General features: G+C 47.2%; 1 protein-coding gene across 1 annotated transcript; it reads right to left on the minus strand.

Moving 5' to 3' along the window:
• Positions 1–400: 400 nt before the first annotated feature.
• Positions 401–1,824, minus strand: LOC104675500 (somatotropin-like). The gene is made up of 4 exons (XM_030923216.1): positions 1,815–1,824; positions 1,107–1,222; positions 850–1,014; positions 401–598 (listed from the first exon to the last, which is right to left on the minus strand). Exons 1-4 carry the CDS (start codon positions 1,822–1,824, stop codon positions 401–403), a joined length of 489 nt encoding a protein of 162 aa, XP_030779076.1.
• Positions 1,825–17,363: the final 15,539 nt, after the last annotated feature.

Here is a 17,363-nt window from a genome sequence, read left to right on the forward strand (position 1 = left end):
GAGTTGGAGACCAGCTTGGCCAATATGGTGAAACCCCGTCACTACCAAAAATACAAAACTTAGCTGAGCCTGGTCGCGCATGCCTGGATTCCAACTATTCAGGAGACTGAGGCAGGAGAATCGCTTGAACCCAGGAGGCAGAGGTTGCAGTGAGCTAAGATCGTGCCACTGCACTTCAGCCTGGTTCCCAATAGACCCTGCAGGCCCTACAGGTCGTCTTCCCAACCTGCCCCTTGCTCCATATCACCACCCTCCTCCCCATAACATTATAGAAGGACACCTAGTCAGACAAAATGATACAACTTAATTTTATTAGGACAAGGCTGGTGGACACTGGAGTGGCACCTTCCATGGCCAGGAGTGGCAATGGGGAGGGGTCACAGGGATGCCACCCAGACAGCTAGAAGCCACAGCTGCCCTCCACAGAGAGGCACTGCACTGTGCGCAGGAATGTCTTGACCTTGTCCATGTCCTTGCTGAAGCAGTGGAGCAGCCTGTAGTTCTTGAGCAGTGCGTCATCGTTGTGCGAGTTTATGTCAAACTTGCTGTAGGTCTGCTTGAAGATCTGCCCAGTCCGGGGGCTGCCATCGTCCAGCCTCTGCAAAGTGAAGGAAGAGAAGGAGAGACTGAGCGCTTGGGCACTGTTCCCTCCCTCTCTCATTCATTCATTTTCCTCCCTCCCTTTCAGGGTGTAGAGAAAGGCCTGGAGGATACACGAGAGGAAATGAAGAATAAGGTGAGTTCTCTTAGGTCAGAGCCTGACTGCTAAAAAGAGGCCAGCAGTTTCTCTCCCCCAGCCCTCGAAGCCAGTGGGTTTCCAGGATTGGGGACCCCTGGTGTTATCCTCACCCACATCAGCGTTTGGATGCCTTCCTCTAGGTTCTTTAGGTAGTGATAGACGTTGCAGTTCAAGGCACCATACACCAGGCTGTTGGCAAACACACTCCCGAGGAACTGCACGGGCTCCAGCCACGACTGGATGAGCAGCACAGAGATGTAGAGCAGCTCTAGGTTCTGCAGGGGAAGGACTGGCAGTGGCTGTGCTGCCCAGGGCTCTGACCACAGGCCTCCCCCATCCCCACCTGGGGGAGAAGGCATCCACTCACGGATTTCTGCTGTGTTTCTTTCCTGTTGGAGGGTGTTTGAATAGACTCTGAGAAGCAGAGGGAGGTCTGGGTGTTCCGCAGGAATGAATACTTCTGTTCCTTTGAGATACAGGCTTCTTCCTAGGAGAAGGACCACCTACCAAGGTCTACCCTGTAGACCAGCTCCCATTGTTACTTTTCTGGGAACCTCACTCAGCGTATGCTCATCTGCCTGCATTTCTGCTTCAGAAAACAATCCTGAGCTCCTTAGTCTCCTCCCAGGACTTCCCAGCGGGGGAAAGTCATCCCTTCTTGCCACCCCTGACGCGCACCCATTCCCCAACAGCTTACAAACTTCTGGTACATGTCAAATGCCAGCTGGTGCAGGCGATGGGCGCGGAGCATAGCGTTGTCAAAAAGCCATGATAAGGGAATGGTTGGGAAGGCACTGCCCTCTTGAAGCCAAGGCAGGCAGAGCAGGGCAATAGCCAGAATCAGGCATGTCCAGGAGCCTGGGGAGAAACCGGAGGGCAACAGAGGGAATGGAGAGCAAGATGCCAGCACTCTCCCTGCTCCAGGAGCTGTTTTTTTTTTTCTCCCTCCCTCCAGGGACCAGGAACATTCTGAGATTGGCCAAATATCTGGGCTGAGATGCCCCCATCCCATCTACAGGGCTCCGCCTCTCCCCTCGGGACACATCGTGCTGCAAGGGATTTTAGGGGCACTTACCTGCAGCCATTGCAGCTAGGTTGGCTGTCCACAGGACTCCGAGTGTTTCGGGGAGTCGGGACTTGGGATCCTGGAGCTGGTCTCTTGTGGGCCCTTTTAATACCCTGGCCCCTTATCTCTCGCTGGTTGCCCCCACCTGTTTCTCTGTACGTTTATACATGGGGCCACTGATGTACCTGTGCTAATGGCTAATTTAGAAGCTCCTCCCACACATGCTGGGATCATGCCCCTGGCTTGTCATCTTTCCCTTCCCACTATTACCAGCATTGTGAAGGTTGTGCCCAGAGGGTCAGCCAGAGATACCACCCAACCTGTCCACTCTTTAAGGATCATGTGGGTGTCCTCTGGCAGCATGCCATGGTGGCCAACCTGAACACGGGGAAGGATGTCAGGATAGCCAGTCCTTGAGACCCCTACCGACCCCATCCCACTCTCTATCCTATCCCTTTCCTCCTCCTCACATGTCTCCTCTCCACCCAGCAGAGAGAATGTGTGTGTTGTGAAAAGGCACCAAACACAGCCAATAGATTGTGGGGATTCTGGGCAGGATTCAGTCCTGAATTCCACTTTTGCTGACTCCTCCTGGGCCCGCCTGAGGCAACTGGATGCAGTGCTAACACTGACCACTAGAGGGAACCAACCTCACACTTTGCTCTCCCCTTTCCCTGAGCCTTGTGGGGGGAGGGGGGGGGGCTCCCCCAGGTCCCTGGGGATGAAGAACCCAGACTCATGGTATTGCCCCAGCTCCTTGGACCTGCAGCAGAGATACAAACCAAGAAACAGAAATCCCGGGGACAGACACAGACCACAAGCGCTTCCTCCCCTAGCCCTGAAACCATCAGAGAATCTCAAAGTTAGAAGAGCTCTTGGAGGTTTGAGTGTCTTTCCCATCTTTGGAACTCAGAACACATCAGGCGGAAAGATGCCCTGTCCAGCCGTGGAAGCCCCTCCTCTTTTTTCTCCCCCTCCTTTCCAGAGCTGTATAGAGCTTATCCAGTTGCCAAGGGCCTGCCTGTGCATTCTCACGTCAGACCTGCCACTTGTCTTGTGTAGGAGGCATTATTATCATCCCATTTCACAGGTCAAGACACTGAGGCTGAGAGAGACTGATTGCATGAGCTACCTCAGCCAGGGCAGCAGATCTCCACAACCTTGCTCTTCCCACATTGTGTCATTAAAAGTCCTTTCTCCAGGCCGGGCACGGTGGCTCATACCTGTAATCCCAGCACTTTGGGAGGCTGAGGTGGGTGGATCACTTAAGGTCAGGAGTTCAAGACCAGACTGGCCAACATGGCAAAACTCCATCTCTCCTAAGAATACAAAAATTAGCTGGGCGTGGTGGCAGGAGCCTGTAAAAGTGGGAGGCTGAGGCAGAAGACTCACTTGAACCCAGGAGGCAGAGGTTGCCGTGAGCCAAGATCGTGCCACTGCACTCCAGCCTGTGCGACAGAGCGAGTCTCCATCTCAAAAAAGAAAAAAAAAAAAGTCCTTTCTCCAGAGCAGGTAGTGTGGTACTACTCAGTTATTTAGTTATTTTAGTTTCTTCATTTTATTTTTATTTTTGAGATGGAGTCTCATTCTGTTGCCCAGGCTGGAGTGCAGTAGCATAATCTTGCCTTATTGCAACCTCCACCTCCTGGGTTCAAGTGATTCTCCTGCCTCAGCCTCCCTAGTAGCTGGGATTACAGGCACCCGCCACTATGCCGGGCTAAGTTTTGTACTTTTTTAGTAGAGACGAGATTTCAGTATGTTGGCCAGGTTGGTCTCAAACTCTTGATTTTAGGTGATCCACCCTCCCTGGCCTCCCAAAATACTGAGATCACTGGCGCGAGCCACCAACCCAGTTATTTCAGCTTCTAAATCCCTCTGAGTGCAGAGATTCTGCCCGCAACACAAGGGGCCTTTTGTCTCATTTTGTCTTTCTATAAGGGGCAGATTGTTCTTTCTCTATTCCCAGGTGAGAATGGCCCAGTGGCATGGGGTGCCTTGTAGAAACCTCACAGCAGGACAAGGCGAAGGCAGAGAAGGCCAGGACTGAGCCTCCTGTCTCCTGGTGCCCAGGGTTGGGGCTATTTCAATACCATCTGGAGGTCACAAGCATCAGATGCCCCCAGAGATGAGAGCAGGAAAGAACATCCTCACCGGCACTGAAATCATCCCCCGCTAAGTTTAAGAGCATCTAGCACTTGACGCTGTAGAAACACAAGCAAGGAAACAAGGAAACGCTTCTAGAAGTGGTTGGTTGTGGTGTTGGCAACCAGCAATGAAAACCCACAGCCTTGTGGCCCAGGATGTGAATGCTGGGGCCCTCCCATCTCCCCCCTTTCAGAGCAGAAGACAGACCTCCTTCTTCTGCCGTCATTCCCGAAGCATTATCCGACCAGCAGCCCAGACTCATCATCTGCTGGGAGGGCACTGGGCTGTGGGCTGTTCTCCAGGCAGGGCTGTGGGAGGATCCAAGAGGGGTGTCAACAATGATACCAACTCTGAGAAAGCTGGGGCCAAGGGAGGGTGGAGACACCACTTTCCCCATGCTCCTTCCAGCACTAGCAAAGAGGAGGAGCCAGGTGGGAATGGAGGAGGGTCCCTGAGCTCCATGTAGCTTCTGCCTCCCCCACCATCCTTCCTCCAATGTCAACTGGGATGGACAGACAGCACCCCATGACAGGGCCTTTTAGCCAGTACTGGGGACTTAGATGTGGGTTTTTGGCCAAGGAAGAAGTCTCCAGCTTCCCTTAGGAATGAGGGTGGCAGGGACCCTAACTGGGGATCACTCCAGAACTCCGCAGATGGGCACAGGGCTGACGAGGTTCCTCAAACAGGTTATTGCTAGGAACATGTGGGACCAGCTAGGGCAGGGAGTGTTTCCTCTCTCCTCTCCACTTCTGTTGACCCCAGAGTTATGGTGACTCAGAGGACTCTAGGGACCCCTGGGGAAACACCTTTACAAAGTGTTACCATGGCAACCAGGGACCAGAGGGAAGAACTGAGGCCCACAGGTGTGCGTAGAAGCCGATGATCCTTTTCTCTAGTCTAGATCTTCCCAGGGCCTTGAGCAATGGAGACCACGTCCATCATTCATTGCTAGTAAAAATCAACTTTGAATTAGACTTGGGATATTCCTGACAGTACTGGGAAGTGGCCCACTGTTGGGGCATCACTTGGGGCCAGATCCCTGGCTCCTGCAGGCTGAGAGACTACCCAACAAGAGCCTCCACATGGCCAGTGGGGAGAGGCTGGGCTTCGCATCTCTGGCGTCTGCTTCCAAAGGCTCAGGATAGGCTGGGTGTGGTGGCTCACGCCTGTAATCCCAACAGTTTGGGAGGCCGAGACAGGTGGATCACCTGAGGTAAGGAGGTTGAGAGCAGCATCGCCATCATGGTGAAACCCATCTCTACTGAAAATAGAAAAATTAGCTGGTCATGGTGACATGCGTCTGTAATTCTAGCTATTGGAGAGGCTGAGGCATGAGAATTGCTTGAACCCGAGAGGCAGAGGTTGCATGAGCCAAGATCATGCCTCTGTACTCCAGCCTGGGCAAGAGAGTGAGACTGACTTTGTCTCCAAAAAAAGAAAAAAAAAAGGTAGAAAAATCATAATCTCTGAGTTCACCATCACCTAGCTCCTTACCCACTGAGAAGCACAGATGAGAAGCAGGAGCCCCAGGACCACCGTGGCTTGAGCAGCATTATCATTTAGTCCGAATCCATAAGAACACCCTAGGTTTCATCTGGGACTCCCTGCCCATAAGGATGGTGGGAAAGAAGAGTTGGCTCAAAGCAGGGAGTTGCTAGTGCTCCCTTGGGAAGGAGAACTGTTGGATGGAGGGTACATCATTTGGGTGAAGGGAGGAGAGGGAGCAGTGGGTGAAATTAGGGAGGGTGTGTGGTGCACTGAACTCAGCTCTTTGGGAAACTGTTTTTGCAGACAAGCCACGGTTAGAGGAATCCCGATGCTCTGGCAAACAGACCTCACTGGAAGGGATGGAACACATGCTTGCCTGTGTCCCAAAGGGAAACCCAGCTCCAGCCTTGGTGTGTACCTGGAATGGGGTGGTCTTTGACCTTGAAGTGCCACAGAAGGCAACCCAGAACCACACTGGAACCTACTGCTGCACAGCCACTAACCAGCTGGGCTCTGTCAGCAAAGACATTGCTGTCATTGTTCAAGGTAACCTTTGCTGCCCTGCTGTAAGGCCGAGGATGGAAACCCCTCAGGGGTTTGGGAGTCTTATCCAAGGATGAAAATAAGAAAGATTCTACTAGGTTGGGAAGAATGAGACTCAGAAGTGGGCCTGGTGGGCTGGGGTGGGTGATTCTCGTACTTTCAGACCTTCCTAACTCTGCCTTCTGTGCTTGGACAGGACTGGATGAAAGAATCAGCTCTACCCTCTTTGTCGTTATTACCGTTGCCCTTGGAGTGGGTGTCATCACCATAGCACTGTATCTGAGCTATCGGCCCTGCAAAGTGGACAGGAGGAAATTGCTCTACAGACAGAAAGAGGAGGACAAAGAGGAGGAAAGCCAGTTTGCTGTTGAGGAAGACAAAAGTACAACTCATATAATTGACAGCTATTTGATTGAAGGAGACTTTTGCTACTGTGGTTTCCCAGGGAGGGAAGAAGGGATAGAGGAGAAAGGAAGAAACAGAATGGCAGGCTGCTTTACCCTTTGTGTTCTTCTGTCTGTAAAAGAGTGTTTCAGGCCCCATGTCCCATGTCCTGTGTGTCTAATATGTCCACAAGCTCACCTTTCCCTCTATCTCTCTCCCCCGCTTTTTTTTCTCTTTTTGAGATGGAGTCATCTCAAAAACTGTCATCTAGGCTGGAGTGCAATGATGCAATCTCGGCTCACTGCAGCTTCAGCCTCCCGGGTTCAAGCGATTCACCTGCCTCAGCCTCCCCAGTAGCTGGGATTACAGGTGCACACCTTAGAAATGCAACTCATATTTCATGGTTTTCTGATTTCTAACTGGGAACTCAATTTGTAGTCCAGGGACAGGACTTTGAAGGGAGTAAGTATCAAATACGGGCTAGGAGTCAGAGCTCTGTTCCCATCTCCACTTTCCCTTGCTCCCCTGACCTGGGCTTCTGGAGTGCCAGCTCCCAGAGCTGAGCTTGTTGACATCACTAAGGATCAGTGACAAGCTTCAACTCAGTAACCACCTGTTGTGGGTCTTGGGGGAGTATACAGATGGTAAGAAATTCCACTTCGGGCCAGACAAGCATCCTATCTAGCCCAGTGTTCTGTCTGTGAAGTAGAAGGTAGAGTTTTCCCATGGAATTGGCCTCATAGGTTAAGCACTCCAAACATCTCTGAATTCCTTTTCACAGAGTGATCAACTGTGAGTTCACATTTGCCAGTTTTCTTTTTTTTACCCAGATGGGCATCTAGGTTAGAGTTCCAATGTTTACTCTCCCTTTTCATCAATAAGTGGATGTTTTCCTCTGTCTGCAAACAATTTCCCTGAAGTTTCAAGAGGAATCCTCTTGTGAAAATGTTCATATGATTTTACGATTCAGCTTCTTTTCCTGTCCTTGGAAAAGTGTATATTCACCCTCAGAGAAGGCATGAGGAATCATAAACCATAAAACCAGATCTTTTCTCCCAAATCAGTCAAGAAATGTTCACTGGAATGTTGTTGTGGTAAAAATAAAAGTGATTTTATGATATCCAAATGCATTTCTCTACCCTTCTGTGTCATTGCTGAAAGCTCTTATTATGTCAAATGGTTGCATTTTATAACTTTTTTTTTTTTAGATGGAGTCTTGCTGTGTTGCCCAGGCTAGAGTGCAGTTGCGCAATTTCGGCTCACTTCAAACTCCACCTCCTGAATTCAAGGAATTCTCTGCCTCAGCCTCCCAAGTAGCTGGGATTACAGGTGCCCACCACCATGCCCAGCTGATTTTTTGTGTTTTTAGTAGAGACAGGGTTTCACCATGTTGTCCAGGCTGGTCTTGAAGTCCTGAACTCGTGATCCACGCACCTCGGCCTTCTAAAGTGCTGGGATTACAGGTGTGAGCCACCGCTCCCAGCTGCATTTTATAACTTTAAGGACAATTTCTAAGAAAAAAACACTGTGTCGATAGCATAAACAACCAGCCCAGGGCAGGGGGTGCATTAGCTCAGGGCAGCAACCTATTTTACCTGCTTTCAAAACTAAAATTCAGGCCGGGGGCGGTAGCTCACACCTGTAATCCCAGGTCTTTGAGAGGCTGAGACAGGCGAATCACTTGAGCCCCAGAGTTGGCAAATATCCTGGACAACATGGTGAAACCCCATTTCTACAAAAAATACAAAACAGTGTACTATACTGGCACGTGCCTGTAGTCCCAGCTACTTGAATCTGTGGACTCAGAGAGTCTAAGGTGGGAGGATCACTTGAGCGTGGGAGGTGCAGGGTTGCAGCTAGTTAAGATCATGCACTGCACTCCAGCCTGGGTGACAGAGCCAGACCCTGTCTCAAAAACAACACAAATGAAACAAAAACAAAAACTGAAGTTCAGACTTTCAGATAGAGAGAGGTGCGTAGCCTTCCAAATTGCTGATACTAGCTAGAAAAAATCGTGGCATCAGACAACAGAGAGAAAACATTTTCCCATTCTTCTCAGACCTCTTCTGAGTCTGGTGTTATAAATTAAGTATAAAAACTACCCTTTGGTTTCACCACATACAAAGCAGTGGGGATGCAGCAGTGAACAAAACATTGTCCCTGGCTTCCACAAATTTATTAGGAAAGCTATTTAGACAAACAAGTGAGAGATTACATTTGTGCATGAACTCCTATGACTGGGAAAACAGATTGTTAAGAGAAAGCATAACTCAGATCAAAGAAGGCTTCCTGGAGGGACATGAATTATCTTGACTTTGCAAAACAGCATCATCCCCCAACATGACCTTTTCAAACTCAATGTTTCCACTAGGTGGAGCTACTGCTCTCTCATCATGTGAGTCTAATATAAATCATCCACCTTCCCTGAATCGAGCATTTGGGGAAGTTAGGAAGCAGGTTTCAGAGACAGGAGTATAGAGCCGCCCCATTCGGGGATCCACAGCCATTTCGGTGTCAGGATCAGCCGCATCAGGGCTGTAGTTATCTTGTATCTGCAAACCCTGCCTCATGGCCTCAGTGCCTTGAAGCACAGCGAATCCAAAAAGGAAGGGAAAAATGAGCCAGGCGTGGTGGTGTGCACCTGTAATCCCAGCTACTGGGGAGGCTGAGGCAGGAGAATGGCTTGAACCTGGGGCGCAGAGGTTGCAGTGAGCCGAGATCGCACCATTGCACTCCAGCCTGGGCAACCGAGCGATACTCCCGTATTGAAGAAAATAAAAACAAAAACAACCAAACAAACACAAAACAAAACAAAAAAACAAAACCGAAAAGGGAGGGAATAAGGGGGCCACTTGGACTTTCTAGTTCCAGCAGGGAGAGCCTGGAGGCTTAGCCGGCTGCTGCCTTTGCTTCTCACTGCCACAGGGTGTCAGTGTTGAAGATGGTCCCACACAGTACCATCAAACCAAGTGGGTCTGCAGATCCGGGTTCCCAGCTGCTGTGGATCTCTGAGGGAGGATGATCTCTGTCTTTGGGGCCTGGTCCAGCTGCGGGTATCCTCTTGCTTGGATTTCCAGGGTTCCAGTTCTTAGAGCTGAGTAGTTTAGATGAGCTGTCCCGCAAAACTCTTCAGAATTGGCTGGGTTACTTGGAACGCCTTGTAGACTTGGAACCTCTGTTCTCTTTCCTTCCCGAAGGATCCACATCACAAGGGGTCAGGCAGCCCCTTCTCACTGATTCTTTTTTTTTTTTTTTTTTTTTTTGGAGATGGAGTCTTGCTCTGTCTCCCAGGCTGGAATGCAATGAGGTGACCTCGGTTCACTGCAACTTCTGTCTCCAGGCTTCACGCAATTTTCCTGCCTCAGCCTCTGGAGTAGCTGGGATTACAGGTGTGTGCACCACGCCCGGCTAATTTTTGTGTTATTAGTAGAGACAGGGTGTCATTATGTTGGCCAGGCTGATCTCAAACTCCTGACCTCAGGTGATCTGCCCACCTCTCAAAGTGCTGAGATTTCAGGCTGAGCCACCATGCTCGGCTTCATTGATTCTTTTTTTTTTTTGAGACGGAGTCTCGCTCTATCGCCCAGGCTGGAGTGCAGTGGCCGGATCTCAGGTCACTGCAATCTCTGCCTCCTGAGTTTATGCCATTCTCCTGCCTCAGCCTCCCGAATAGCTGGGACTACAGGCGCCCCCCACCTCGCCCGGCTAGTTTTTTGTATTTTTTAGTAGAGATGGGGTTTCACCGTATTAGCCAGGATGGTCTCGATCTCCTGACCTCGTGATCCGCCTGTCTCGGCCTCCCAAAGTGCTGGGATTACAGGCTTGAGCAACCGCCCCCGGCCTTCATTGATTCTTAAAGCAGGAAGGGTCTCACATCTCTCTTCCAGTATAATAGAGCTTCTGAGGGTAGCTGCCTTCATTGTCTATAGGAGGAGGCCCCAACCCCTAAATGGTTTTGATCATATTCTTTCTGAACATTAAAGCAACTGGCTCACGCTTAAATTGCAGTTATCTTGATTTTCTACAGAGGAAGAGTGGCCTTTAATACTCCAAAAGTTTATCCTCTTTATTATTGTTTTTGAGACAGAATCTTGCTCAGCCACCCAGCTGGAGTGCAGTGGCATGATCGGCTCAGCGCAACTCTGCCTCCCGGGCTGGAGCGATTCTCATGCCTCAGTAGCTGGGAATACAGGTGTGCACCACCACACCTGGCTAATTTTTGCCTTTTTAGTAGAGATGGGGTGCCACCATGTTGGCCAGGCTGGTCTTGAACTTCTGAACCCCTCCTGCCTCAGCCTCCCAAAGTGCTGAGATTACAGGCGTGAACCACCGTGCCTGGCTATTTATCCTCTCAAGGATGGTCAGGGTGACATTTTGGTGTCTTTCTTTGTAGACCTGAGAAAGCGTAAGTTATCTCTTTAGTGGGACTTCTTACCATTGGGTTAATAATAATGTTTACCTTAGAGAATTATAGTTAGAAAGAAATGACATAATACTTGTAATAAACCAGCATGGTACTAGAGACATGTGTTCACATTTGTTGGTTTTTATTATTACACTGATAATTCTGGTAGTAATTAAGCACATCATTATAATCACATAAAGTCAAAGCAAGAATCAAAAATCCATGGTAACCTTGAGGGCCATCAAAAGTCATAGACGCCGTGCACAACTTTCCGATTTTTCTAGTCTTTTTCTTGCTCCTTCCCCTACTTTCCCCCGAGTTTGGTCCCTTAAGATTTAGGACTACTAGTAGGGTGACCAGTCCTATTAGCTGAGTTTGCATTGAGCTGAGGGATTCTTCAAGGAATGTGGGACTTTCAGTGTTGACATTGAGAAAGTCTCCTGAAAATGAGGACAAGTTGGTAACCCTAATCCCAGCAGTGCTCATCATGTGTCTCAGCACTCCAGGGTCTTCTGAATTAAAGAAGCAGCCAGGCAAAGTGTCAGGTTGTCTTGGCCTAGAAGCCCAGACCTTGTAATTCAGAAGAAAAGGGAAGGGGTCAGTTCTGCTCTCAACTGTGTATAAAGGGACAAAACCCACCATGTGTATTTCGACAATGCTCATAGAAGAAATTCAGAAGTGGTCCTTTTAGGTTAGAGTAAATTAAAAAAAATGACAGAGTCAGGAAAACATTATCCCAGGGGTCAAGGATGACTCGACCTCTGCCTACTGAACTCTTCCTTGTGCCAGTCTCACTAGTCTTATCTTTAGGAAGAGTTTTCATTATAAAATAACATTAAGGGTCAGGCACAGTGGCTCATGCCTATAATCCTAGCACTTTGGGAGGCCAAGGCGGGTGGATCCCCTGAGGCCAGGAGTTTGAGACCAGCCTGACCAACATGGTGAAATCCTGTCTTTACAAAAAACACAAAAATTAACCGTGTGTGGTGGTGCACGCTATAATACCAGCTACTCAGGAGGCTGAGGCACGAGAGCCATTTGAACCCGGGAGGTGGAGGTTGCAGTGAGCTGAGATCGCACCACCGCACTCCAGCCTCTGTTTCAAAAACAAAAACCAAAATAGACTTTTAACATATTTAGTTGTGAGAATATATAAGCATTTTACCAACATACGTGTACATCTTAACCGTTGTACGTGTACAGTTCTGTCACATGAAGTACATTCACATTGTCATGCAACCATCACCACCATCCATCTTCAGAACCCTTTTCATCTTGCACAGCCAAAACCCTTTGCTCATTAAATAGCTCCCTATTCCCTCCCTCCCCACAGCCTCTGGCAGCCACCATCCTACTTTTTGTCTCTATGAATTTGACTGCTCTGAGTACCTCATATGACTGGTATCAGACAGTATTTGTCTTTTTATGACTGGTTCCTGAGAAACACTTTTGAGATGACTGGTTGGGATTAGGAGCAGGTGGCACCACAACTGGCCCAGGCCTCTCATCTCCTTTTTCTCCTTTTTCCCTGTTAAACCAATACACCTGTGGACACGAGGCTCTCATCTCTGCAGTCCCTAACACAGTGGTTATCAACCTTGTTTACACATTAGAATCACCTGGGAAAGTTTTCAAACTACTCTTGCCTGGACCAGATTCCAGGCTAATTATATCAGAATCTCAGGGAGTGAGGGCTTACATATGCATCGTTTAGAAAACACCCTAGACATCTCAAATTTGCAGCGGAAATTGCTGTCCACACCAAGTTGATGAGCTGAAAAGTAGAATAACTGTGGGTAAATCAAAAAGAGTTTAAAGTAGATGGTCTTTAAAGTCTTTTTATATTCGAAAATGTGCAAAGTCATGTAGTATCTTTCTACTTCTCAACCAGCAGCGTTTGAGTGCATTCTCCTATACCTGAGGGGAGCTGGGTGGACACTCTCTGGAGTGTGGCTCCCCCTGCAGTTCAGTTGTATGTTAGGACCACCCCACTTTAGAACCCTCTTAGTCACCCATGCAGGCGCTGGACATTGTCATTCCCCTGTCACGTGCATTCAACAAATACTTACTAAGATGGCTCACCTTTCCTTTTAAAACACGCAAGCCAAGAGATAATTAAAATTGTGCTCATTCCATCGACTTCTAAAGACCGTGAGATTTCTAAATAATTTTAAGGCCGAATGAAGGACACTGCAGGAATATTGATTCCAGCTTCGTGCAAGAAATAGTTTTCTGCAATGAGAGTGGTTTAATAGAATGAGGAGCCCTGTGAAAAAGTGATTCCCTTGGTCCCAGTGCTACACGCTCGTAATTGGAATACTGACTATAATGGATGCCGGAGGATAAGATTCCCAAAGTAGAAGAAACTAGACTGACTTATGAGGCCCTTCTAACTCCAAAATGCATAATTTTAAAGCCAGATAGTAGAAGAACGATGTAAGATGCAGGAATGGCTTCTGAACTGAGAAATGAAGCAGCTCCAGAGTTCTTATTATTTCAGCTTTCAGCCACTCCCCAAGGACTGAGTTATTAACTGCAAAATAGCCAAAAATGAACACAAATGGGTCTCATTATCAAGAAAATTCATTATAGCACATAAGAATCAGAACTTCTAAAGAAGATTAATTAGGGGGTTGATTATTTGCATTGCAGAATAATTCCTGACTTCATGAAATCATTTCTGGATACTAGAATTCCTGTGAGCATCTTAGTATCGATTTATAGATCCCCAATCACTAAGCCAAAGTGCTTGGGAGAGTAAACTCTTAACTCTAAACAACCAACCACCGCTCTTTAGTGCTTCTCAGCACTAAACATCTCAAATGTTTATTATTTCCTAATTGTCAAGGAAAACAGTATAATTTCACAACAGATATTTAGACACTCCATCAGAAAACACAAAACCTCCAAAAATTCAATGCATAAATAACTACAATTTCTTGAGTACTATAATATATCAAAAATGTCATTGTGTTTAATCCTCTCACAATCCTAGTAAAGCAATATATTATTATCTCAGCTTGGTCAAGTAATTTATTCAGGAGCACTAAATTATGCAAAAACCAAATTTTTCTGATTCTTTCCCTTACACCAAGTTCCCCAATCAGCATCTCTTAGAATAAACTTGCTCACAAACAGCTTGGAGACCATGTGCGTTTGGGTTAATTTTTGCCCTTAATATATTTTCAATATGTGTTGCCAGTGTTTAAATGTTAGATTTCACGTAAAGGTCTGATGTCCTGGCTGTCTCAAAGAATCAGAAGGTCTGGAAGCCCTGTCCCTGCAGTCCTGATGGTGACAGGCTGGCTGGGTCCTACCACAGCAGGGGCTTGAGTTCTGCAGATTGTGCTGGTTCCCACCCCTCTGTGTTGCATCCACCAAAGGAAAGCGAGTGTCATCTGGGATTTATCCCATTCCATCCAGCCCTCATTGCTTAAGTTGTTATCTTCCTGGCACCTGTTGGCACTGCAACTGCAACCCCAAATAAAATCTCTCTTCCACTTCCCTCGCCCTAATTCTGATTCCAAATGCTCTGGTTCTGTATGTCTGAAACTCATTTTTGCATTGTTCTCATTTCCCAAGAGTAGTTGGGCTTAAGGAAAATTCATCTTAAAGTTGTTCTGCACACAAGTAATTCTATGACATTGTTTCCTCACCTGTTGGGAAGCTTTTGCCTCTGTACTTAATAGCCCATCTTGTTTTCATTTCTTCTCACTCCTGGGGAGCCAGGTTTGGTGTGGCTGGTAATGGTGGGGGAGGAAGAAACACTTTCAAGTCATCTCTGGGATGACCAATGAGCTATGACCAGTAAGCTGGGACCACTGACCTGGTGGAATGGCCTCAGTGAGTAACAGACTGCAGTGATGTGTCAGCTTTCTTATGGCACAGGAACAACCAAATCTCTTATATTTCAGTGGCCTGGTTCCCAATAGACCCTGCAGGCCCTACAGGTCATCTTCCCAAGCTGCCCCTTGCTTCACACCACCACCTTCCACCCCATAATATTATAGAAGGACACCTAGTCAGACAAAATGATACAACTTAATTTTATTAGGACAAGGCTGGTGGGCACTGGAGTGGCACCTTCCGGGGCACCGTCTGGCCATTTATCCTCTCAAGGATGGTCAGGGTGACATTTTAGTGTCTTTCTCTCTAGACCTGAGAAAGCATAAGTTATATCTTTAGTGGGACTTCTTACCATAGGATTAATAATAGTATTTACCTTAGAAGATTATAATTAGAAAGAAATGACGTAATACTTGTAATAAACTAGCATGGTGTTCACATTTGTTGGTTTTAATTATTACACTGATAATTCTGGTGGTAATTAAGCACATTGTTATAATCACAGTGAACTCAAAGTAAGAATCAGAAATCCATGGTAACCTTGAGGGCCATCAAAAGTCATAGACGCCATGCACAGCTTTCTGATTTTTCTAGTCTTTTTCTTGCTCCTTCCCCTACTTTCCCCCCAGTTGGGTCCCCTGTGATTTAGGACTACTAGTAGGGTGACCAGTCCTATTAGCTGAGTTTGCATTGAGCTGAGGGATTCTTGGAAGGAACGTGGGACTTTCAGTGTTGACATTGAGAAAGTCTACTGAAAATGAGGACAAGTTGGTAACCCTAATCCCAGCGGTGCTCATTATGTGCCTCAGCACTCCAGGGCCTTCTGAATTAAAGAAGCAGCCAGGCAAAGTGTCAGCTTGTCTTGGCCTAGAAGCCCAGACCTGATAATTCAGAAAACAAGGGAAGGGGTAAGTTCTGCTCTGAACTATGTATAAAGGGAGAAAACCCACCACGTGCATTTCAACAATGCTCTTGGAAGAAATTCAGAAGTGGTCCTTTTAGGTTAGGGTAAATTCAAAAAAATGACAGAGTCAGGAAAACATTATCCCAGGGGTCAAGGATGACTCGAGCTCTGCCTACTGAACTCTTCCTTGTGCCAGTCTCGCTAATCTTATCTTCAGGAAGAGTCGTTAGAAAATACCATTAAGGGTAAAGCGTGGTGGCTCACACATGTAATCCTAGCTCTTTGGGAGGCCAAGGCTGGTGAATCCCCTGAGGCCAGGAGTTTCAGACCAGCCTGGCCAACATGGTGAAACCCTGTCTTTACTAAAAATATAAAACTTACTCCTGTGTGGTGGTGCACGCTTATAATACCAGCAACTCAGGAGGCTGAGGCAGGAGAATCATTTGAATCCAGGAGGTGGATGTTGCAGTGAACCGAGATCACATCACCACACTCCAGCCTGTGTCTCAAAAACAAAAACAAACACAAAAATAGACTATTAACATTTTTTAGTTGTGAGAAGATATAAAAATTTCCATCTTAACCATTTTACGTATATAATTCAGTCACGTCAAAGTACATTCACATTGTCATGCAACCATCACCACCATCCATCTTCAGAACCCTTTTCATCTTGCATGGTCTAAACCCTTTGCTCATTAAATAGCTCCCTATTCCCTCCCTCCCCACAGCCTCTGACAGCCACCATCCTACTTTTTGTCTCTATGAATTTGACTGCTCTGAGTACCTCATATGACTGGTATCAGACAGTATTTGTCTTTTTGTGACTGGCTCCTGAGAAACACTTTTGAGATGACTGGTTGGAATTCGGAGCAGGTGACACCACAACTGGCCCAGGCCTCTCGTCTCCTTTTTCTCCTTTTTCCCTGTTCCACAAATACAACAGCTGTGGACACGTGGTCTCATCTCTGCGGTCCCTAACACAGTGGTTATCAACCTTGTTTACACATTAGGATCACCTGGAAAAGTTTTCAAACGACTCTTGCCTGAACCAGATTCCAGGCTAATTACATCAGACTCTCAGAGATTGAGGGCTCACGTATGCATCGTTTAGAAAACACCCTAGACATCTCAAATTTGCAGCGGAAATTGCTGTCCACACCAAGTTGATGAGCTGAAAAGTAGAATAACTGTGGGTAAATCAAAAGAGTTTAAAATAGATGGTCTTTAAGGTCTTTTTATATTCGAAAATGTGCAAAGTCATGTAGTATCTTTGTAATTCTCAATCAGCAGTGGTTGAGTGGATTCACCTACACCCGAGGGGCTGGGTGGACACTCTCTGGAGTGTGGCTCCCCCTGCAGTTCAGTTGTATGTTAGGACCACCCCACTTTAGAACCCTCTTAGTCACCCAGGTAGGCGCTGGACATTGTCATTCCCCTGTCACATGCATTCAACAAATACTTACTAAGATGGCTCACCTTTCCTTTAAAAACACGCAAGCCAAGAGATAATGACAATTGTGCTCATTCCATCGACTTCTCAAGAACGTGAGATTTCTAAATAATTTTAAGGCCGAATGAAGGACATTGCAGGAATATTGATTCCAGCTCCATACAAGAAATAGTTTTCTGCAGTGAGAGTGGTTTAATAGAATGAGGAGCCTTGTGAAAGTGATTCCCTTGGTTCTAGTGCTACACACTTGTAATTGGAATACTGACTATAATGGATGCCGTAGGATAAGATTCCCAAAGTAGAAGAAACTAGACTGACTTATGAGGCCCTTCTAACTCCAAAATGCCATAATTTTAAAGCCAGATAGTAGAAGTACGACGTAAGATACAG

Source organism: Rhinopithecus roxellana, chromosome 19, assembly GCF_007565055.1.
Source record: "Rhinopithecus roxellana isolate Shanxi Qingling chromosome 19, ASM756505v1, whole genome shotgun sequence".
NCBI lineage: Eukaryota > Metazoa > Chordata > Mammalia > Primates > Cercopithecidae > Rhinopithecus > Rhinopithecus roxellana.

Coding starts and splice junctions, on each gene's coding strand:
- LOC104675500 (XM_030923216.1), bottom strand. Junction 1,015..1,106: donor AAGAAACACAGCAGAAATCC/GTGAGTGGATGC, acceptor CTTCCCCTGCAG/AACCTAGAGCTGCTCTACAT. Junction 599..849: donor GCATCCAAACGCTGATGTGG/GTGAGGATAACA, acceptor TTCACTTTGCAG/AGGCTGGACGATGGCAGCCC.